Consider the following 25,232-nt stretch of genomic DNA (forward strand, 5'->3'; position numbering starts at 1 on the left):
GTGGAGCATAATAAAATTGGAAATAGTATTCTGATCAGGCATTCCATTTGGCCTCCTCAAGGTACAACTCGATTTACGTGACGCGAGGTGAAACGAGAGACGATGATTAACTTTTATTTGCATCAAGACAGCAACAATGGAAGGTATGACAGCGCACTTACTAATACTTTTCCGACACGATAGTATTTCCGAGTATAGTAATTAATATCTATCCACGAGTCACTCTAAATGCTGCTTTTAATATTTAATCACAGATTCTGTATTTAATAATTTAGAGCCTTCAAAGAGATTATTTGTACTAAACTTTTAGTAAAATAACATACAAACCTGCTTTGTCCACACTTGGGATTCGTGCGACAGGTTATTAAATGTGTAGTGAGCTTGTGTAACACCACAGAATAGAAGTGCAACGATACCTAAATGAAAAGTCAAAATAATGAGAAAACGCAGCATTAACCGCAGTAGCAGAATGGTTTCAGACCAACCGGCCTCATTAGTCGTGATGCAGTCAGCAGAAAAAAAGGCAAATATAAAAGCCAACATAAATGCACAAATGAATCTACACGTACCAGTTAGACCGACTGCTTCTGAGAGGAAAAATGTAGCGTAGGATAAGAGAACAAAGAGGACGGTTTCCAGTAGAGGATAGTCTCGAATGTACGTATATTTTGTCAACAAAGCTATAAAGCACCCAATTGACGAACCAAGGAGAAAGGAGCTCCCAAAGTTGGCGATGAAGCTCCATACGGCAGAAAATAAAGACCGATCCGTTAGCCCACCGTGAACTGCTGGGTCGAATCTATCGACTGTTCTGCAAAGTTAAACGTAAAACATGATTTTGTGGCCATATCTTTGTAGGATCAGAAATGAACAGCTTAGAATAATCAACAATAGCAGGATCACACACAGTAATAAGGTTGTATACCCTCACAATAAAACCCGTAAACAGAGAGAAAAGGTGAACCGACTCACTGAGATAACGAGATAGCGACGGCGTCATTGAGAACACTCTCCCCAAATACCAATGCATACATGTCAACATCAACATTCAAGTCATGAAAAATGGCCAAAACAGTAACTAGAAAAAAAATGAGCGGTGCCGAAGTAGAGTTACCAGGGTCAGTAGCAGATATGATAGACCCGAAAAATAAACAATCGCTAAAACGAAGGCCTGCGTTGAGATGTGGGATGAATCGTGACAGTCCAAAGCACAGAGATCTACAGGGGTGACTATGAATAAACCACGTACGCTGTAACAATGGACGCAAGGAACGTTCCAGCAAAAGCATATGTGGTGATTGCTCCAAAGTTGCTAAAAAAGTGTTTCTAAAAATATTACAAGTGAAAGGAATACTTGCTCTTTTCATACTATAACCAGCAGAAAATATGATCGGTGGTAATAAGACGTTGAAAAATATTTCTGGATTAAATGTCATCTAGGGATGTAAAATAACAAATCGCTTCCTTACTCTATAGTGTGCTCCCACGGTATCTCTGGACTCGAACTCCAGGTAGTAATGATAGTAGCGAGAGGTCACAGCTGGTTCAGTTACTGTAAGATTAATTATAGCGCGTTCCGGTGGTAGCGTCAATGAACAGCTATTAGAAGAAGCCGATGATAATCCACAGACTTGAGTTGTCATGATCCGTTCCGGGACTCCATACCTAAATATGGCACCAACGACAAGGCCTGGCCTATCATTAAAAAGACAAAAATGTACCATATATGACAGCAAGACCCGTTTCATGAATGTAGCGGAATCTTCTGTGCTTGAAAAGCCATATAGTGAGAACAGTGAATGCCATAAGTATTGTGTAGGTAAGCATATACACATTGTCAATACGATGTTCGTGCTCTATTCGTTCTTGTGTTTTACGACCAATCTCGTTAATATCGTCTGCTGTGCAAGTATTGGTAGCGTTCATACTTGCACACTACCCACTTACAAAAAACTGAGGCGGATGTTTAAACTGTGCGGGGAAGGAATGGACAACTAGAACGCACCGCCTAGGTTTCTGAAATGAAATAGTAAGATCTTTAAGTCAAAGAAGCGTTTTTTACGCAGTTAATCTAATTTTGTGTTTAAACCTTGAAATTAGGTAGCTTGTTGTTCTGCTACCAGCCAGAAATGGGTCATTTTGTTGTTTTACTACTATATCCACCCACTCTCGAAGTTCTACTAAAAGTAAATTCACTGATGGAATGTTCAGGCATTTTGGGCGCACTTTTAAAGTAAAATTTATATTATTTTCGCAATGTTGACCCTTGCAAAAGAACGATGTGGAGAGAGGATGCAATCATTTTCGTGGCACCATATCACTACTATGCGACCCCTTACATTTTCCTGAAAGTAAAAGAAGATGTATTGCTCAAACAGAATGTTTGTATATGTGTTCGATACACAGTAGGGCTTAGAGCTACTTGGATGGGCTGGAGGCCAGCCCAATTGTTCCTTTACAAAAACTGGGACTTAACCTACGTATCACAAACATGCATGGTATGCTCATATGTCCATACAGCACCTTTTCTTTTCGTCATAAATTTTGGTAACCACACAAAGTTTGCAAAAGTAAACCCATTTTGGACTAAAATGATCGTAGGTTCCAGCTCCCAAACAATGAAATATTAGCTGTCTCTCCATAACAATTAAACCAAAATCGTTGGAGGTACTCCAACATGCCAATGGCTGAGACACACTCAGGCTATATTCATCAAGCGGTAAACACTAGCGAGCGTCCAACGCAGATCGCATCTTCTGATACGGTTCCCTCTCCACTACTCATTTATTATTACTAAACTCTTCATCAACACAAATAACGGCAGGCAAACAACAGCGACCAGAACACAAATCGAGCACAGTTTACGTACATAAGTTGGAAGCACTAATTTTACCAGGCAAGAACAAATGATTACTAGAAGAGCAGAAACATTAAAAATCCCTGTTGACATCGAAATGCATACAAAGTGGTAAAACTCGTTAGACAAATCAAAATTTACGATGGGTGGGGACAGTTCGGGAGGAGGAAGATTTTCAAGTGGGGCAATGGAAGAGCAGAATGATTGTAGAGTAGAGAGAAGGAAAATAGAGGAAAGGTCATATCTTTACAAATCAGACACATCGATCACAATGAGGTCTTCCTGTTCCTCTTTGGTCTTGCAGTCCTTCTACAATGCCAAACAATAATGGTAAGCCAGCAAAACGCGAGTAAGCAGTCTATCGAGTTACTTCACCAAGCATACATGAATGACATAAGTTTAAAAGACCTTACAATACCAAAACAATCGAAATGGGAAATTAAGGGTCGCTGTAAGTATCAAAAGTGATTCATACGCAAAGCACAAAATCCACTTACAAGCATAACCCCCCATTAAGTTATAAATCCTTTTTTTATTAAAAATGCGGGGCCAAAGTTCGCAAGTGACTCACAACAAGCGGGTTTATCGGTGGATTGTGAAAATATGAAAGACGAAGATATGACCCGGCAGAGCGGCAATAGAGCATACATGGCCCTCGGTGTTTAAGCCAGAAAACACAAACTTAAATTGGATTTTGGGACCTCGGTGGCATTTACCACAAGCATGGATTACTGAGATAAATGGCGACAAAACATTAATTTTGAGGTTTACGTTAGCGAAAATGGAACGAACGAAAATGGAACGTAACGTCACCAAAGAAAAGTTTGCGAATGAGGTGAAATGAAGTTTGACTATCAGATTCTTTTGATAATCGCAAATACCTCTGAAGGAGCAAAATTACAGTTCTAAATAACTCATTATTGTTTTGGAAGCACGAAATATATTTACCATTAAAGTTAGTTTCAATGTAGACTTAAACAACCCAAGTGTCAACCCGTTTATTAAAAATAAAAGCGCAGAATGGTGCAGACCTTGATATACATGCTGATAAAATCCACTCAATCTCTGTTAAATTGCTTTGCTATAACAATAGGTCATCCCATGGATTGACGTTTGAGACGCCATGTCAGTGTGTATCCACCTCTTTCAGTAATTAGCGCATTCAGATCGACGATTCTGTTGCCGAAAGACTGGTGGATGAGAGACAAGTGACACTGCTTGAAAATAAAGCAGTCAAGAGTTTGTGCAGTCACCACTTTGCAATATGACGCAGTCAAATGAATGGTTCGAATCACGTCGCACCTCCGAGATATGCAAATGTGTGTTGTCCCGGATTTGCAGAGAGGACGAGAGGAAAAGTAGAAGCAAAAGATGGCCACTGGGTTACCACGGTTTTAAACGAAATACAGATTGCCCACTAATTGGGCGAAACAAGTATAGGCATTTTCTGCATCAGCATCATCTAAGAGTTCACGTCCGAGTTATTTTTAATCCCAAAAGCTTCAAATTGTTGCCTGACACATGTGTGACGTAATTATGATACGCTTTCTCTGACAGTTTATGATAACTGATTGCACCCAATCTTATCGCAAGCATAGTAGTTACGCAGAAAAAAAAAACAATAATAAAATAGGAGCAGTGCGTCTTTGGTTTGTGAATAATTGCATTAGTGTATTTTGAGTAGCAGTTGAGGTGACCAAGAAGAACCTAATGCAGCCTGTGACATATTGGAATAACAGAAATATCTGGACTGTACTGATCTGTTTTCTTCTGAGATTCTAGTATCGGACGTGCTAATCGTGATTGGGAGTTAGTCAAATAAGTAGATCCATTTTTAAAAGAGTATTTCTTAATACTGGTTTTTTTCAGATATCAAGACCCGCTTTATAAGAGAGTATCGCGAAACTCTTTACTTGAAGGCATGAGCTCGCAGACGGGAAATTCAAAATACCATGTGATGCCATTTTGGCTGAGGACTGTCGCACTAAAAAGGCATTAGTTCATACAAGTCAAGGATGTAAAAGTCGGTACTACTACAGCTTTTAACAAGTAACTCTGATTATGCAGTTGGATGAGTTAGCGACAATGGCGGTATTAATGTTTCACCTGGGGGAAGGCAGCCGGCACCCACGTCATGGGCCAATCCAGACATTGTTAATCGGAACGGCAGCCATGCGGAGAAGTGGGTGATGATGAACGAAGTTTCTTACTGAAGGTACAAAACCCGCATGTAGCTGGAGGATACTTCAAGCGCAGTATGTTGACGTGACTCAGCCACTCAGTAGCAAGACACTTGTATTGAGTAAACGTTTCAGAGACGGCTCCGCGTCTATTAGTGAGGATTCCGGCAGCATTTCTTGATTCATAGCAGTCACTTTTGTGAGCACTCAGCACATGCAACGTCAGGCCATCACAAAAACTTGTAAATTTGTACAAGAGGTGAATCCTCTTGCAAGTATATGCGAAACAAACATTCAGGAGTTTACACTCTTCGAAAAGTTAGTGTAGACTGTGTGCCAAGCCATTTTTTCCCTTTTGATCCCTGATGAGATAAAACCGAGTATCATGGGATGGAACAGTCGTACCAACAAAGGTCACTCTGCCGCAGCTTTCCAGCCAACTATTTAAAAGCCAGGACGAGGGTATAAATTGGGTAGAGGGTGAATGTAAATCCCTGGTCTGGAAAGGTATCATTTCCCACAGCAAATCCAAAAGTTGCAGTTCGATCCAAACGCTCCTCATGTTGAAACATTCAACCACCTGTCGCTCTGATTAACCGGCCTAACTTTGATAGTCCTCTCAGACAAAATTTTTGTGGTATTGTAGGGAGTATCTCGGATACCATAACAACTTGCACTAGTGCTGCCCATTGGAAGTAGTCAGTTGTGAAGCCAGTGGAACAAAAAGCCAATTCGCATACGAGGAACTCCAATGGCATAGGGTTCAAGGCAATTGCGAAACGGTAAGTCCATGAGGAAAAAGGGATGGTGAAATTAGAACTCCGAATGGATGACTATTTAATCAGCTCATTTGCATACCACACGACTAATGAAGCGAGGCGTTCATCGAAATGAGACGGCAAACAGTCCATTGTTGACCGTTCTGTGTTTGCGTATGTGCGCAAGCATTGTTTGCCTTTTCTGCGTCTTACCCACAGAGTAAACACAAGAAGTGGTAAAGAGGCCACGACTACTGATGCGTCGAAAAAAAGCAGTCGACATAACAGTGAGAAGCAATGAGTCAACAGCAGAAAGATGGAAACGAAGACCATCTACAACTTACCCCGCATCTTACACACACACACACGTGCGTCAGTGAAGGGATGACCTAGCTCAGTTGTGCGGGTAGGTTGATGGGTTTAGCTCAACAACAGCCCTTCGTGAGTAACAAGTTCGCTATCAGGATCTCAAAGGAAAAATTGACCACGACAAGTCAAGTATTTGTAGTGCTAAAATGATGCCTTTCGTCAACAATTTTTCAACCCATTTAGCTACTACTCAAAATCCAATTAGTGTCAAATCAAGGCCTTTATGAATCTTTTTTAATGTTTCAGACGCAAGCAACATATTTGTGATACGATTTGGTGCAATCGGTTATTATAGGATGATAAAGAGCGAGAGTTTTGATAAGAAAATCATAGCGTCACGCAAATGTGACAGTGGCACGGACGTTGATGGGGAATAATACGGGTTGTTGAGTGAACGTTTATACCCCATCAAAAGCATTCTTGTAATTACTCATTCCTATTTTTACAGCAAATATGGATTCATGGATCAGCCAGTTCTGGACAAAAGAGGAGTACAGAGACTGGGATGGATGAATAATGCTAATTATTGAGTTGTGATAGAGACGAAGATTTTGTATTTTTGCAAAATAAATTACTGAGATGATTGGCAACCTCATTAAAATTGAATAATTTAATCACCAGCCTAGTAACACCTTTGAATGAATGCAAATGAAAAGACTGCTGAATAAATTTAAAGAGGCCTGCTCTAGGCATGACTACAAAATTGGAGGTACTCGGTATGCAAATCCACCTGGAACACAGCCGGTACCCTCTTTTAGTCAGCTGAAACTTCTCTTGGGCTCTGAGCTCAAATACACATGGAACCCGGCTTTCAGTCTTGATAGTGAGTGCTCACATTGGGAGCTCAATTGAAAGTTCGTCCTCTTTCAATAATACGAGGAGGGAAAAAAGTACAAAATTTTGTGCCATATAAACAAAGGATTAAATACTACAGAACCCTTCAGAGAAGTTTTGAACTAAGTAAACTGCCAAACGAATCGAAACCACACTAAACACTTATTTGGAATACAAGTAGCGATGAGGTTATTTAAGGGTAGATAACAATCTAATCCATTAGGAGGGGTTATAAACTCACTGCCTCGAATAACGCCTCCACGCGATATCAGAAGGAAGATATCCCATCAGCTAAAGCAGTGCAAACTACCAAAATCGGTTAAGTCATTGAAATGGACCACACCCAGCTGCTGGGATAGCATCACAGGGTGAAATTTCAGCATAGGACCTAATGAGGAAGGTCAGCTCGGACTAGCGTGGGCGATGGAGATGGAGGGCGTGAGTGAGTGAACGAAAGACCAACCAGTGACTGTACAAGTGGTTCAATGTCTGCATGGGTTTTCGCCCATAAAAATTCATTTATTCCTCCACCTAGTGTCATATATACGGTTTGGGCTAAAATTGTGAAAAATTCAAGCATAAGTGTGGAGCCTTACCAATCTCACTTCGGTTCTTACATAAAAAATCTACTTCCAATGGTCGGATTAATAAAACCGAGCAGAGATTCTAAATTTGAATACTATCGGCGTGTTGAAAAGACGCTGTGATGGGACATTAAAGTGAGGTTAGTGAGGGACACCGGGGATCATGTACGTGAACCGGTGGTGATGTAGTGGAAAACAGAATAAAGCTACCTCGATAATAGAAGTAGTAAGCGAGGCAACCGGTAGGCAAAATTTCGAAAGGAACCAACAGTGCGTGAGATATTTAGTGACCCTCAGTGCTAAAAATTATAGTAGGAAAGTACTAACGCATACAGGCGCGCCTAACAATTTCGCTGAGTGTAAAAATATAAGCATACGATGATTCTATGAAGAAACGACGGTGATAAGGCGATATATAGGCTGAGACAAAGTATTAAGATAGGTTTAAATGCCAATAAGAAGGAACTTGGAGATCACTTGATCACTCACACATTCCTACTTGTGCTCAAAAAGCTTTAACTTAGGAGGAGAGTCAGGTGCGCCTATTAACGCGTAGCTAGGTTGCTTACCAGAGGATGGTAAAATGATATTTTCATTGCAACATCTCTGTTGAGAAGGCAGTATAATCATAGTTATTAACATTAAATCCTATAGCTTTTTCTCCCATTCTGAGTTCAAAGGATGACTCAACAGTAAAAGATGGAGCATTACTTTTTAAATGGAGGAAAAAGACGACCAATCAAATGCAGAGTGGTCAAAGCTGAGAAGAAAGGGTCAATAGGCCGTAAAAGCCATTTTCGAAATCATAAGTCAAAAAACACTTAATCCTCAAACCAGTAAAAGTGGTGTCAATCTAGCCACTTCACGGCCAATTTGTACTACCGCCCTATGGCAAGGTCTTTGAACCATTTTTGTAAACTCAACCTTTCACCGTATTATGAATAATGTGTTCCTTCATAAAGCTCTGACTTATTATGACTTCATCGAAGACTAAGAACGCTGCACAGCAAGTAAAGTTTGAAAAGCTGGGCAAATTCTTATCCAAAGTTGGCACAGGTAGACCAACAATTGTCACCATTGGGAATTCCTTAAGCAATTGTTGAGAACCGTTTTAAGGAAAAGACTGACTTTTGCCCGTTCGAACTTACCGTCGGGCGAACAGTGGTTACGTCAACATGAAACTCGTATCAAGAATTTATTATAACTTCGCCCATGCTATCAGAAGAATGAGGGTGTTTCAACAAGACATCGGTAACCAAAGCATGAATACACGGAGACGAGGAGCCACCTTAACATTCAGCACTGAATTGCCTGAAGATGAAAGAACACTTAAGCTTGCAGTAGACCTACGAGTGGAATCGGTTACCGTAGAACAAGTACGATGTCTTTCTTTGGAAATAGGACTTGATAAACATCAAATTCAGAGATGGATTATAAGCGGCTGATTTTTTACACATCAAAAGCCAAATATGGGCACAAACCAAGGAAAAAGGCAGATCTATGTGGGCAAATTTATACGCCCTTGTTTCTGCTTCTTAAACGCATCTCTTCTATGACAAAGCTGCTCACATGAAATCAGTGAATAAACAAAATTTTGAAAACGAAAAGCTTGAATTATAAATGATTTTAGCCTTGTAGATTTCAGTGATCGAAATCCACGTAAGCAAAGTAGGGAAATAGGATTAAGTTGAAGAATTTGGTTAACACATTTACTCCCCACATTGGGTAAGATGTTCCGCAGAGGTGTCAACAGGGGCAAGTAATGAAAAACTTCATTATGCGACGACTTACCCACTGGTGAGACAACTATCGACATGTTAAAGTAAAAATGATACATTAACTGATTGCAAAATTTTTTGACAAGGGATGGTAAACTGAAAGTACGCTTACTAGAAATAAAGTAATATTTAGAATGTCCGCAATCAGAACCCTAGGAAAACTCGACCACCAGAGTCCAGAGATTTGATTGCTCTAAAATGACATCACCAGCTGATGATTTCCTAAACCACTTCACTCACTACTCGAGAAATTAAGAAATGTAGGTGTCTTCAAATCAAAAACATGACTTTTATTATTTTGGTCTCAATCAACGTTTGCAATACGAGTTGATTAGCTGACAAAGAACGCGTCGCATATTCGCGACACCGGGTTTAGATAAGGAAATTGGAGGTGGTAGCAAAAAAAATGACTCTAAAGGAAGGACAGCGCACAATATGCAATCGAGATGATGAGCGACAATACCAACAACCACTAACTTTCTTGAAAATGAAAGTGCAAGACATCTTGTGTTGCCATGAGATATCGCCAGCCAACGTACCTCTTGAAGCAGGTCCTGCGCATCAACGTCCCTCAGAATGCCATCCTTACTCGTCTCCTGCATCTCCCCACAGAGCACCAACTCATCCAACACGTAGTAGGCTTTCTCGAAGTGGAAGATGATATCGAGTTCACAGACCTTAAGGAAAGAATGCACAAGCCACAGTCAACAAAACCATTGCTTTATCTTACTTTTGTTAAAGATGTGGAATTGAATGTTTTTTTCTGATGGAGATTACGCAATTGAAACTATTTTTTATCTTAAATCCTTTTTATATTTGCTAAGGGACGGTTGCATACGAATTTGCACGGAAGATTCCTGCATATGCATATTTAAATATCCGCAGTGGTTTCCACTGCCGACTCAGTAGCTGTATTGTTACAATTTACGAAAGGTTTAGTAAACGAGGGATAACGGGCAAAAGTACACAGGATAGGACTCCAGAAACCTCTACATTCAAGCGTCAAAACATTGCCAAACTGAAGCCATGGCCTTTAATTGGGTCGAGCGGACATTTAGGGAACTATGACCTATCTTTTGGAGCAACGAGTGCTCCAAGCATTTGTAAACATTAGTCCAAAATTAAGGTGTGCAATGCTAGCTTGGCAAGTTGATTTTTTACCATAATCAACACGTCACATGCATATCAAACAATTAGCTGAGAGATGATTTAAATTGGAAAGAAAAAAAATAAAAATAACCGTTATCATTTTGGAACAACAAGCGCATTCAACTACAGTGGGCGATGTTTCGTTAAGGCATTAGAAATTAACATATTATGGAAAAGGGAGTTTGTTCTTAAAAGAGAAATTACCATCCACAAGCAACACCGTCACACTTCAAATATCTCCTACTAAGTTAAAGTAAAAATAATCACCTCTTCGGATTCGGAGGTTTTTCAAAAGTACGGAAGTGATATTACTAGAGGACCATTGCTGATTCTCACAAACGGCAATTTAATCAATTCTCGCCGGTTAAATGAGACTTAATCGTGCTAAGATCATCCAGGAAGTCATGAAAATCGGCATTGAACATCTCTAGTAACAGTAACATCAATTAATTAAAAGGTTATAATTGTTACAAGAGGTTTCTTGACAAAAATCCAACTACCTGGGGAACTTTCATAAATACTGTAGGAATAAAAAAGAGTCCAACGTCCAGGTATAACACCCATTCAATAACGGAATTGACTAAACAGAATATTAAAAGCGATATTTTTAAATAAAATCGGAATTAAAAAGGGCAAATATGGCATAAACCAAAGTGGTAGCACGAAATACCGAAACAAGAACGAAAGAGCCCAGTAAACATATTCGCGAATTAATGAAATGAATTATTTAGGGTTGCGTAGAGGAAACGAAGTAAAATGGGCAGCCATTCGATAAAAAAGGAAGGAAAGTTTGAGAACTAATTTTGAATGCTTAAAAATAATGCGTATAAAAAGAATATGGCCTGACTCAAAAGCGCGTAAATGTTGGATGATGGGTCCGCTTGTCACCAATACCTTATGCATAATTTGTTCTACGAGGAATTTTACCAAATGACGCCACATGCACAAAAAATTACTGTCGACGAATGAAATCACGTGCGGGGTTAAATAAGATCCCTGCAGCCAGGAACGTGGCAGATATCAACCATATCTAAGCATGAAGCGTCGCAATATGCTTGGCATTGTAAATAATACAATTTTGAAAAACAGATACCCAAATATGCGGGCAACGAATCCAGCAATTTCTATGCCTTAGACGACTTGAGAATAAGTCTTCTGATAGGTCACTCAAATAGCAACAGGGTGTGCTGTTGTGAATGTAATAAAAAAACACCGAAATGATTAGAAAACGCCGAAAGGGTGAAATTTTAAAGAACCATTAAAATGGGGCCAAAATTTCTGCACAGCTAATTAGAACACAAGGTAAGGCAAAAAACGAGTTTAGCGCAAAGACCAGTGCGTTAGAGCAAGCCATATTAAAAATCTCAATACCTTTAACGTAGGTACCGCCTGACGTATTAATGCTAATTACTTACGCTCCCGAAATAGCGATCCAGTATCTCAACATATCGATGCATGATTTCAAGAGTAATTAGTTCATTGTCTTCTGGTTCCACCACACAACAAAAGTAAAGACTGGCATACCTAGAAGGAGTCATAAATACTGAATCACCAACCTCCTGTAAACAACTTTTTTGTCACGCCAATCTAGTACTGAACACATCTTTGGCCTTCTGTTTAGAACCACAGGAATTATATCACGTATTATCTTCTTCTTTTCTTTTTCAGGATAGGATAAATACCATTTTTGAAGGCGGACTTTTCCTTGCCTGCTGAATAGGAGGAAAAACTGAATCTATGTTGAAAATGAGACAACAGGCGTCAATCACACCATTTGAAAATATCCTGATAAAGGGGTAGAGGCTGTAGTATGTGGATGGAATGCTTTGATTCTACTGGAGAAAATACAGACCAACTACCGGCTAGAAACGCATAGCCCTGAAGAAGTTAAACCTAGCACTGCAAGCGCGACCTTGAGCCGACTCTTAAAATGCGCCGTGCCTTATTAAAAAGTATTGGTTTCTATTAAAATAATCTATGCTTAATTACTCTATTTCACAGTCCCGGCTATATGTAGTGAATCATCTATCGTCAGTAATTTGCGTGATTGACTACTTTATTTGCAAGGTCAGAAAGCATTGCAACTTTCTGCTTATATACTATTCATATCACTATACTAGCATTACATGTTTACCATACAAAGATGAAACCTCGCTGCCATTAGTTAAGTTTTGATCGGCTCTGTGGTCTACCGCTATCCTCTGTACTTCTCCAACTGCTGTCATGCTTCACATGAAACAGTTCATTCAGTAGAAGCCTCCTTGTCGCCACCATTGCCTCTAACCGCAGACGTCCAGAACTCCTAATTCATTGATCCCATCAAATGCTTAAGACCCGGGGGAGACATTTACGCGTGAGCGAAGGACTGACTGGGTGCCGTCGACGTTAGGCCACCGCCATGCATCACCCACTTACCTCCATGCTACTAGTACCTAGTGTGACACCGCGCTCTGCGCCAGGCGGCGACCGAACCAGTTGAACAACCATCCCCCGTATGCAACGGCATAGCACCCATTTCCACAACTCCAGCCTTACCATGCCCTCTGACGCTGTGGCGCGCCTTAAGTACAAGTGAAAAAACTTTCGCGGTGTTTACAGCAGTTCATTAGCTGCATGTTTGCAAAGTACAAGTATGTACAAGACCTAAGATGTCACCCTCTCAGCTCCAAAGTATTTAGGCAAAATGTAAACCAGAATTGGCGAGTCTGCTGGCAGAGCCAGCTGTGATTTCTCCACAAATGTACCTGATTGGTCGGAGATTCTTGTAATTTGGCAGTCAAGAGGGAGACGGCCTGTAAAGAAGTCAATAAGGTTTTGATGCAGTAAGACCTTGTGAACTATTACAAATGAAAGAAAATCGGTTCTTCACCTATGCTCAATTTCTACACACTTTTCTACTTAAAAAATGAACGGAAGGCACGTTTTTTCATGAGCATGCCGTAGCGAAAGCCGTTCGAAGAGCAAACAACAAGATAAATAAGGAATGGCACTTGAGACAAAATAATTGAGTTAACTATATCAAAAAATGAAAACGAATTATTGAAATTACCCCCAAACACTCCCCAGTAAACGAAACGACATCATGATGAAATCGTCAAGATAGTCAACACTTGGAAGAAATCTTAAACCAAGTACTTAAAGCGCACTCTATGAAACGCAGAATAAGAAAGCTGTGGACACAAAGAACCATAGGATCAGAAGCAAGACAAATAAATGGCGAAATCCAAAAATTTGTAACGAAGTACTTTTGTTTACCAACCGTGGAAGACTAGGTCCACGGGCTACAGTAAGGAATAAACAAAACACGCAAATTCGTAAAGATAAGGGATATAAACTGAGAAGCCAAAGCTAACTTTTAGCCAAAACAAGGTGGTACGAACACTTCGCGTAGAAAATTGAAGTTACTAAACTGAACAGTTATCCGAAGTGGACCGGAAGAACTCACCAAGGAAGTAGATACCTCTCTCCTTGGCTAGGGCCTCCACACCACCAGAGGCGAAGAGATAGATCGACTCCTTGCAGTTGGGACACTCAAATCCACTCATGTTTTCAATCAGCCCAACCACAGGAATTCCAACTTTACTGCAAAATGTCAACTGCCTTCGAACATCGCAAATTGCCACCCGCTGTAGGGAAATATTATTAGCAACACACCAAATACAGAAAATAAGTCGAGTCAAACAGGAGGTACTAACCTGAGGCGTGCTAACAATGATAGCACCTCGTAGACGGTCGATCGCGTATTTCCGAATTTTTTCGACCACAGAAATATGTTCATCCGATGTGCCAGGAGGTGTATCAATTACCAAGACATCCAAATAACCCCAACAAACCTTTGAAAGAAATTGGTCGATCATAGCATCTTTTCGTGGGCCACGCCACGCGACTGCAGAATCTTTATCAGACACCAGAAAGGCGATCGACATAACAAATATGTTTTTTGCCACCTTGTCCGCCACGACGGGGAGCCAGCCCTCGGAACACTGCTGAACCTGAACCGGAGAATAGACGTGAAGAGAGCAGAAATACATTTGCGTCGCAGAGTCCCATGATTCTGGGAATTGAGGGTCCGCATAGATCCAAGTCCAAAAGTCCAACCTTGAGGTTCTGGTTGGCGAGCCCCATCGCTAACCGGCAAGCTATGGTGGACTTCCCGACCCCCCCCTTGCCCGAGGTTACAATAAATATATTCTCTACAAGTCCAATACCACAATTCATGTTGTCTAGTGAAGAGGAGATAAAAAAGACAAGTAGAGTAAAAATAAATGCGCACTAAAGCAGAAAAAATAGCAGATGTAGATAGAAGACAAGGAACTTTATTTTAGTAATAACAGGAACGCCGAACATTCCTTGAAACCTCGTTAAATTCCCGTCCACTTTTATAATGGGTACGATGAAGTGGGGATCTATCGCGCGGCGAAGAATAGGGACCCGGCACATACCCAGTTTGATAAGAACAGTTGCGTCCATTACGTAATCGGGGGACGGAGTATGTTGGAGTGAAAGTCATCTGCATCCTTGGCACGTAATCCATATTGTAATTCGGGTAGCGGTATTCGGGACGATGACTAAATTCACGGGACTCATCGGGAGAATTTGTAGAGTAACTTAGAAGGCAAGTGTACGGAGGATATGACTTAATTGGATAATTTTCATACTTAGAGCCCTGACGAGGTTTAATTTTTAGCTCATAGTTGTAAAGTCTAATTCCTTCAAACAGTGAACATGCATACAAGACTGATTCTTCGTCCTCATAAGTGACGAAGCCATAGCCATCCTTCAGTGATACATTTTCGACGGGTCCAGCCTGAAGAAAAAGCTCGTAAACCAAAATCTCTGTGGCTTTTGGCGGGATATTAGATACATACAATGTCCTGTCTACCTCCATAGCTTATGAGTCTAGACGAAACAAGCGGGAACCATCCCAAGCCAATGATGCGGTTGAGGAAGTAACCACTAGAACAAGCATCACTGTCACCGAAAGGACAGATAATACATAGCAAGATATTTTGTCCCGAATTCTTGAGCAAGTAATATTTTAAAATATCCTAAGCTTTAAAACCTAAAACTATTTTAGCATCATAATGGCCTTCTATATTATTTCTTAGTTAATAACAAATCATGCTAGCAATTTAAAAACCTTCTAAAAATCTTGCGAATATGATAGCTATGGATATAACTTAAAAATAAACTCCTCTTTCTTCATTTGATTTTTCGTACAAAGATTATACGCATGTATTCCTAATTATTTCAAATCTAAGGTCAAATTCCTCAGCACTGAACTTCATTCAGTGGTTTTGGGTGCACTGATCCCAAGAATGGGGCAGAGTGGAGTGGTTTTTATGAAGCATTTGTAAACTAGGATATTAAACGTGATTTTTATTTCGCACTGGCTACAACGGAAAGTATCGTATGCGACTTTATCAACGATAGGGATTCAATTTGTCGATTGTGAGTATTTTGAAGGAGGTTGTTCTAAAGTGCTTAAGGCAAAACTGCTACATATATGACTTGATAGCTCATCTTTCAAGACAAGTCGTCTGACCTGGTAACCTCCCATCAAGTTTTAATTAGTGTACCATTCTGTAGTAACACTGCTTTTCACACACTAAAAAGTAGATTTGGTCGATTTTTTACATTTAAATGGGGCGTTAATATATATCTGAAATTGTATTTATTGGGTATTAAATTGTTCTCAAGTTAATTAAACGGTATTCACAAGTTTTGATTCATAAACTAAAGAGCCTTAGCATTATTTGGGATTATGAGGAAGCAGAAGGTTGGTACAACTATTAACCTAAGTCTCGTCAATACCTTCCTTTAAAAATTTAGGCAATGCCATGACACTCGCGCGCCATATTGAGGCTCCATTACCCTTTTAATAAATTTTTGACACAGGGAGATTTAGGTGTGTACGTTACGCATTCTATTTACATATTTGCCAGTTTCTCCAGTTGTGTAATGGTGCCACTAAAAAAAGTTATCCCGCCTCCTTTTGCCTCCATACGTGTATCCGAAAATAGTCAAATCAGCTCCAAGCTTACGGAACGAAACGATGTTTTGTGGGGTAAGTCACTGAAATGTAATTGTGCAAAGCTAAAATTGACAGCCGACTTCGACTACTGCATGGAAGATTGAAAAAGAGACCGCTAAGCAGAGGGATGGGACTTAATTAAAACCCCTCAAGTCGGAAAGTGGTATTAAGAATATGGGCCATATCATATCATTCCTACACAATGTCAATTCGTTTCGGTAGTATTAGGGGTGCAGATACCCAAACCAGTACTGAAGTATTTACATCCCTTGTCACCTTCTTCATATATTTGCCAATTGCATGTGTACGTCCGATTCCTGCTAATTTTGCCATACCAGGACTGGTCAAAGGCGAACGGCCTTCTCGGTCTACGAACTACATCACAAAGGCAAGAGTGGAGCGACAAGTTGGTGCGCTGATTTCCCCACCATTCTGTCCTTCTTATTCCTTTCATTAACATAGTTTGTGGTGTAAAATATTGGCAACGGAGAAGTCTTGACCCCGCGGCAAGAGTATAGTTAGTGAAAGCGCTTCAGTGATTACTCCGATATGAGAAATTTTAATGTCACAGATTACCCCAGTACGATGAAACTTGCCAAACATGATAAGATGGTGGGAGGTAATGAAGCGGTAAATGATGAGGTGAATGTTGTGACTAAAGTAATAATTTGACGCGGGAATGGTCTCTCTTAAAAAAGTCCTCACTGACCTAACCCAAACTTGCACAGTGGTGATGCAATCGCAGAGGTGTCCCGCGTTAGCCGAAATAATTAAACAACAGTACCTTAGCATAAGAGACGGCAAATCCCCCAGGCGTTTTATGGGTAAAACGAAGCTCAAATGATTGCGTTTCCTAAAAAGCAATGGGACACATTCTTTGTGATTGTTTACATCTCGTCTGCAATTCGGTGATTTTGATTGGTGGATAAATAAAGAAACTTGGGTTGTCTTTAACTTTGTCTAAGGTTTAGGTATCTAGGTTAAAAGTGATTAAGAGCTTTAAAAATGCATTATTAATTATACTCTAAGAGAATTCTTGCCAATAAGAAAGAGAAGGTGGATCAGCTTCTTTACCTTCACACATCTACATTAAAGTGGAGGGGAGAGGAAACCGCTCATCCTCACTGATTCCGACAAGCATGGCATCGTCAGGTCTATATCCATTGCAATGGGCCACTCACATTAAATTGCCTAAGTCACAAAGACATGGAAGAAAACGAAATTGATTTTAAAAATCATGAGTGGGGTTTAGTGAAACAGCAAATTTCAACCTCACTGGTGGCTGTTCAACTAAGATCGGTCGCGAGATTCATCAAGCACTATCTGAAGCGATCCCAAAACCACAAACAATCTCGTATTTAATCATCTTGATCTCGTTGCTACCAAAGGGCGCGTTTAAGAGTTCGAAATTGCTAGGAGTACTACCAACGCTGTGTCCGCTTCCTGCCGTTCAGCGCGCCTTTGGATCTCTTCTTATCCCCAACTCCCAACTTCCAGTAAGACTCTCATTATTCCATTGAGAAGGCATTTAGATAATGGAAGTTAAAATCGTCAATGTTGTTTCTTTTGAGGGGATGCCTAGGAACAATAATTTCTTGATCACATGGTGTTGAAAGAGAACGATATTTATCTTACTTGGGCCTTTAAACTGTCCAGGCTCTCTAATATCCGTCGGCACAGGCAGCCGTTCCCCTGCACAGCCTCTCACCCCTTCCACGTGGCTAAAACAGCGAATTTTCCATATCGAGTGACTAGTTTGCAGTTTCAAAGGTGACTCCCGCCGCTATCGAGAGAACACGACGGGGCGAGGATTTGTTCTGCTGCTCACACAAATAAACAGGAGTAGAACTGCTGCCATTATGACCTGAGGTCATGCATTCAGCGATATCACTGACATATATTCTACGATATCGCGCAAACTTTCCGACATCTTTATTCAAAGCATCTTCATATTTAAATAAGAGCAACTTGGATGACGCATTAAGAAAAGCATGAGGCAATTTGAAGTTGGCTGTATCAGTCTACTTGTTCGCTTTCATCCACTTTCATGGGGTTGTGCAGTAACAGACATGGTAAGAAATTCCGACAGCAAAATATACGCATATCCCCTGTGACTACATTAACGCATTACTTTCTTCTCGGCTCAGTTTTTCTAGGATTGGCAGTGTGCCAATGCTAAAGCAACAAAGCTGTAGGGGAGTGGTACGGTAATGGCCGTTTTAAGCCGTTGCTTAGATGGTAGAGACACAAATTAGCCGGTGTCAAATCCATTTTACCTGCTTTTAATACTCCAATCACCAGTCCATTGGAAGGAGCTCCCCTTGTGCATTCAGTCTGCCATCCCCATGGCCAATTTTAATCTACCGAAATGCATGCTAAAATTGACAAGTTAACATACACAATTACTCAAATTTTGTCGTACATTCAAACGCCGCCTGAGTTTGAATAAATATGCATTAGAGTTCCAAACTTCCATAAAACGTTAATGAAATGGTACTTCACATTAGTTCCACGAAATCTCCTCACTTTCTGTGGACATCCCGAATAATGCTGATTGGCCAATCAAGGAGTAGTGAGGTGGAGATCACGCTCACTCGGAGCTGTTACAATTCAAAATCTTCTACATTTTACTGCTGTAGGTAGACCGAGATCGCAGCATTCAATTTTCTGCAGGCTTTTTGAATGTAGAGTCACCTAGTTGCAATGCTTGCCCTGCGTACTGACGTGAATGGCGCAGCCTTCTCGTGTTGTTACTATGGCGATACAGAGTTGAGCTTGCATCCTGGCACGTTGCAATACTCAGATTCGGGTAACAAGTTATAAAGAAGGCCACTTTGTCAACCTTTACTGATCCTAAACTTTTATTCAGTCGGTACAGGTTTATCAGGCAAAACTCGATCATAGGTGCTCTAAGATGTAAGTACCATCTACTACAAAGACTAGTGCGTGCGTTAATCACGACAAAATGCTATTAATTTATAAATGCAGTAGTAAACACACAACCTTTAACTAAATAATTAACTTTGGTGGAAAATAGTGTACTTCCCTCAGTAAATTCTACATTACGACGTCATTTAGTTGTTATCAAAAGGTCTCAATGGTCAATAGTGCTTCAACTATGATAGTCTCTCCGATGCAGTCGAAAGGTTGATTTTTATGGTTGAAAGGGACTGCTGCTGTGAACACAATTACTTGCCTGCATGCGCTGTGTTAAAATGTGTATTTTACCTTACCACCAATGACGACGTGAGGGCGATGTCGCGGGGCGTCTCTGCAGTACTGACAAGTTTTCTGTCTTGAAGCTTTGCACGCATTGGCTAAACACTGCAAGCAGCGATTTCTAAATTCCAACATTAGTGATAACATCCCTGTCTACACCAATCTCTCGGCAAATGCACTGGCATATTCTGCCTTCTAATAGCTTTTCGGCTGTAACCCGTTATATGAAATTTGTTTCTTGATTTGAGGAGGCTAAATCTGAAATCTTTGTACATACTACGATACCTCACTTTACAAAATGAGATGAAAATAAAACATTATAGTGGTTTATACTTTCCACTTAAGAAGCCTAGTTCAATTCGTAGGGAGAACGAGGGATAAAATAGAAGGCCATTTGTCTTGCTCAGCATTCGAGGGTCCGTTGGCAGTGCGCGAACGGGGGGACGTTGAAGGCAGTATTGCATTGGGACTTCGCAATACCGACCTTTAAAAAAAACTTTATTCTGATATGAAGGAAGGGAATTTATGCAAACTGCCAGTACTGCATCCATATTTATTCATGGCCTTCGTTGTATATTCCCAGACTTGATAAAATGTTGACTTGAATGAGAAAAGGATTAGTCTGGTCGGTTTAATTTTAACACATCCACTTATTGCTGTTTTCAATTGCACTTAAACAAACGAAAAACTCCGAAGGAGAGGTTGATGTGACTACTGGCTTGGCTAAAGAGGTGTCCAGATAGCACAGGTTTTGAAGTTCACCCAGCTTAGGTTTTTCCGTCCCCCTTTGCAAGAGACGCAGTTTGCAAAAGTGGAAGTGATGCTGACGTCCTCATTTTGACTTGGTGAATCCAATTGTACACATAAGGGATAGCGTGTCAGGCGATTCGGGGAGTTACTTCACATCGCCCAGATATGAAACGTGACAAAACTTTCAGCAGCGTACAGCACAAGCAGTTCTCACAATTTATCCATAACCTTTGGCGTTAGTCTACCCAGATTTGGGTTACGTCGGCGAAAATACAGTCTTGTCACCTTGTGTTGATTACAGCGCAGTTTCAACGGGAATCTGAAGGCGAAATTGGCCACCTTGGACTACGATAATGGATTTTATGAATACCATGGCACTGCAGTGTCGATATTGTTAAGAAAAAGTGAATTGAAGCACAAATTTCGAGTCAGCTGCTTGACCTCTTATTGCGGAAAAGTGTCCACTCTGCCGTTGGAAACGATGTGATGCTTCGTTGTGGAGCATGTCAACGATCAGAGGGGGCACTGCCGGAGGATAGGCTTCCAAAAGCAAGCTTTAAGTGCATTCTAGTGTTAGCATAACAGGAGATGAGTAGAACCCCAAGAAAGCTCCCGGTCATGGTGTAATTAACGTTGTTAGGATCTTTACGAAATCGGGACTTTTGTACAGAAGGACTAGGATCAGACTCATGAGCATTTCCGTGTCAGTGCCTAACAGGCTACTGTAGAGGTAGAAAGATTTGATGAGCATCAGTTTGTTTTCTTTATAGAACACCCCTTTAAGTAAAATTCAACAGTGGCTATTTTAAGGGCAATTCCTGTAATCTGCTTTCCTTTTGTCTTGTGCCTTATGATCGAAAAATTGGCTAAACTATACGGATGGGCTGATGCATCACCATTGCGCTGCACTGAAGTCGTAAAGCACTGTCTGCCGTTTACAAATGGATGAACATCAGTGAATTCAAAAATCATCTTGTGTCTTCCTAGTTGTAGTCGTTTGGCATGATTCCTTAATTTTATGACCCTTAGATTGGATCCGACAACTCTTATCTAAAGTAGACCGTTTGAAATTCTCGAAAATGCAAAATGGAACTGAATTTGGAGAAATGAAAAGTCAAATTCACCAAGCACACTCCTGATATGCCAGATTGCCTAAAAACTAGAAAATTGGCACAATTAGTGTGGGGAAACATGTTTTGGCTGTTGCGATTTAGCAGCAGAATTCTTTCTTCCTTTAAAATAAACAAAGGTAAAAATCAAGCTTGTTTGACAGGGAATTTCGATACTGAGGGTTCAAAAGCAGCATAGAATTGTGGCCATCTGCGAATAAGCACATCAAGATCATTCAAAAGTCCACCGCACCATTAGCTCACAAGAGCGATGAGCAACGCCTTGTTCAATTCCTAGCTACGGCTTAGACCTTGTCCACTTCCTCCTTCCTCTTTGATTACACTTCGGACTACGTTGAAATGTATTCTGCCTCTCTGCTTGACGTCACACCTGTGAAAAAGGGGTCCATCATCGTGGAAAACACACCTGGCTCCTTTTGGAGAATTTCGGAATTACTACTAATATTCGCCATTTTGCTTTCAGCCAACCTTTCCGTCCTATTACCCGTAAGATTCACTTCAGTTCTTGCATTAACCAGCCTGATGTTTCACGAATTCTTCACTGACAGTTAGGGCCGATGTAAATGGCACATTCATAGCCTACCACTATTTTCTGTTTCGACAGCTTACACGTAGGTTCTTGATGCTGTTGGAAATGTTCTTGGGAGTGCCGTTGTGACAGAGACCTTCAAAGGCGGACAGGCCTTTACGACAGCAGACAGTGATTCTACACCTGATCACATCTCTCCCTCCACTTCTTCATTTTCATCTTTTTGTTCTCATTATTACAACAAACTGTCGGTAAAAGTTGGGATCCGGTGGCAAGGGTCTGATTGACTTCCCTCAGCTTCCATAGGGACACCTCGTGGTAAATTGCATGCGATGGTGTTTTCGTCTTACTAGATCGCCATACTGCACTCGTGACCAGCCGTTCTACCCGAGTGAATGAATGAAAGAAATGTCTCGATTGGATGTTTTCAGTAAGCTAAATTCTCCTTTTAAATTTTACGATTATCTTCTTGGTATTATCACGTTCTAGTTTTCCATTAGCTGGCATTACTGTTGCTTTAATCTCGAATTCAGGACTTTTTGAGACAAACTCTGTGAGAATTGAATAGAATCTCCGCAACGCTTCTCCAACTCCCTGTTGCTTAAAGGTTTAAATTCGTAAATGCGGTAGTCCTTGTGAGAAAATAAATCAACACTCCCAATTGTAAAGCCTGCGATTCAAAACATAACCCATGAAATTACGACAAATAGCCTCAAGAAAGCTTTTTGAAGAATGTACTAGACTGGTAATTAGTGTTTATTTGACTGTAAAGGTAGTGAATAAAGTCGGGCAAAAAACGGTCCGCCGGCGGTCACTTCCGCAAAACAAGAACTTCGTACCGCTCAACCGCCTTCTCCTCCCCGCCGTAGGGGATGTACGCGCATGAGTGGCCCATGTGGACCTGAAAGTGAAAACATTGGACGGCTATCTCAAGCCCCGAAACCGCATGAAAAAGTGGAGGGCATTTTGTCAAGTCGTTGCGGTCACTTGTGAAGACACAAAGAAGGGCTTTACTCATCACATTACCCACCTTTCCTACACACATTTCTCCCTGACATGGCGCCTTGCAAATATAGAGAGGCTCGCCATCACTTGCTATTCCGGCAATGATTGCATTCTTGGGCACATCGCCATCGCTATCTGCGACCCACTTGTAGCTGTCAAATGGGAAAGGCAAAACTACACATCCTTGCAAAAATACTGTGAGCGTTTACATAGTTAAAATCAGGAACAAAAAGTAAGATTAGTGACGAATGGCAATCCAAGCATGAATCGCCTTATCAACGGTACCTTGGCATAAAGCTTTACTAAAGGCTTTCAACAGGATAATTAAACTAAACTCTATTTTCCTCTTTACTCTGCATTGAATGTTTACCCTCCATCTTTTGAAATTTTAAATTGGCTGTCAGTAATTTGATGCCTGTAGACAGTGCAATAGCTGGGAGGTATATAATTTGAACTCTACCATGCGCCACCGCAAGTGACGGTAGTGTCGCAGAGAATTTCGCAAAACGAGACCTCATGCTCCTTCCCACCATACGGCAAGTAGCATGTCTGGTACCGTTGTACGTATTTGCCAGGAATCTTTTCACCACTCAACTCTGCCCTCGCCACGAAGATGCCATCGTCGACTTCAAGTGCACCAACCGGAATTTCGCGTCCACGCATAGGAACCCAGCTCAAGCCAAGCTGAAAACCCTTTCCGATTTTGGCCATTTTCTCCTGAAATTTCATTTTTAACACAAACGTTAGTGCATTTATTGATTCATCTTGGATGCAAAAATGTGAATAGGTAGTGGGAACCCTCAGTATTTGCATTCCAGCCATTCCATCATTGTTTATCCAACTAGCCGATTGAATTATCACTGTTCGGATTCGCAAACAAAGGGGTCCATCAGACTCATGTGCATCCCCTCTGCGATAAGTATCTTTGACTATCCGGGTAACCGATATAATTCCTCCCTTTCTTGCCATCAATCACCACTACAAGTGAACTCACCTGAACAGAATGCTATCATTTTCTAGTTACGGGTGACACGTCTTGTTTCATCTGATTTGACATAGCTCCCTACTTATAAAATCAAGTTGTAGTAGGTAGCCATTTTTTAGGGATAAGGAACACCCATTTGGCTTAGTAACGCGAACCTACACAATTCTTGTTTATCATCCTGCACAGCATCTGCAAATGAAATCAACTTACTGCTCAGCAAACAAAAGTGTATTTTATGAGTAATGAAAAAAGACAATACATCGGAAAAAATTCACAAAATTAAACCTACAACGACCGGTAAAGCCCATATTTTTTTTCCTCTCGATTGCACCGATTTTATATTTATTATGAATGAGCCATCAGTCTAGGTCTCAGGAATATACTAATAAACAATGAGGCAAAGGAAAGGGTTCCATAAAAATTGAAATCTCTCTATTAGAACTATTGAATGGGTAAAAAGACTACCAAACCGCTGACACCAGTAAAGGTAGGTGAACTCACCAAGTCAATTCCACCACCGCATTCATCAGCGTGAGTGCGCGCTTTATAAAGCCTCGCTTCGCCACGACCTTGAGGCCACCAGTCAGTGAGGTGCGTAGGTGACATTGGCGGCCACGTAGGGCGCAGGTGACCTTGGCGCGATGTGATGCAGTTTACATTTATTCACATCTTACCTTGCACCACACATCGCAAGCATCCAAATGGGCCTTCAAAGCAGCATCAGGCAGACCTAGCTCATCCTCAACTTGCCGAACTTAACTTTGCTGGTGGCTACAAAAGTGGTACCAACACAATGAATTCTGCCAACTTGACATAAGTTTTAAAATTCTTTCTTTAAATGTCAAACTTTGGCTTTTGGTTTGTACCTCTGTGGAATTCAAAATGAGGGCGAGAGTGCGTTCAAATTCGCTAAAAAGGAGAGAAGCAGCAATTCTGCTTTTTCGCCTAATGTTCGCGTCATGTGTTGTGATTTACTGAAGGCTGAAGTGTAGGGAAGTGGTTTTCATTCTACCGTAAGCTTTAATGGTGCTACCGAGAAAATGCACACAACCTTGTGCAATAGCTGGTACG

The 25,232-nt window shown here is 40.8% G+C and overlaps 3 protein-coding genes across 3 annotated transcripts; all 3 read right to left on the reverse strand. All coding sequences in view use genetic code 11, as the record gives it.

The window, feature by feature from the left end:
- Positions 1-237: 237 nt before the first annotated feature.
- Positions 238-1,643, reverse strand: EGR_04175 (Sodium/hydrogen exchanger 9; the record flags this gene model as incomplete). Its single annotated transcript, XM_024493424.1, has 4 exons — positions 238-303; positions 343-811; positions 1,033-1,436; positions 1,470-1,643. 4 exons carry the CDS (start codon positions 1,641-1,643, stop codon positions 238-240), a joined length of 1,113 nt encoding a protein of 370 aa, XP_024352125.1.
- Positions 1,644-13,152: 11,509 nt separating this feature from the next.
- On the reverse strand, positions 13,153-15,397 carry EGR_04176 (Cytosolic Fe-S cluster assembly factor NUBP2; the record flags this gene model as incomplete). Its single annotated transcript, XM_024493425.1, has 5 exons — positions 13,153-13,301; positions 13,955-14,135; positions 14,205-14,501; positions 14,539-14,732; positions 14,983-15,397. 5 exons carry the CDS (start codon positions 15,395-15,397, stop codon positions 13,153-13,155), a joined length of 1,236 nt encoding a protein of 411 aa, XP_024352126.1.
- A 7,585-nt stretch (positions 15,398-22,982) lies between these two features.
- Positions 22,983-23,887, reverse strand: EGR_04177 (hypothetical protein; the record flags this gene model as incomplete). The annotated part of the gene is made up of 3 exons (XM_024493426.1): positions 22,983-23,072; positions 23,202-23,328; positions 23,637-23,887. The coding sequence occupies 3 exons, from the start codon at positions 23,885-23,887 to the stop codon at positions 22,983-22,985; spliced, it is 468 nt and encodes a 155-aa protein (XP_024352127.1).
- Positions 23,888-25,232: the final 1,345 nt, after the last annotated feature.

The sequence above is a fragment of the Echinococcus granulosus genome, assembly GCF_000524195.1.
Source record: "Echinococcus granulosus chromosome Unknown EG_S00025, whole genome shotgun sequence".
Classification (NCBI taxonomy): domain Eukaryota; kingdom Metazoa; phylum Platyhelminthes; class Cestoda; order Cyclophyllidea; family Taeniidae; genus Echinococcus; species Echinococcus granulosus.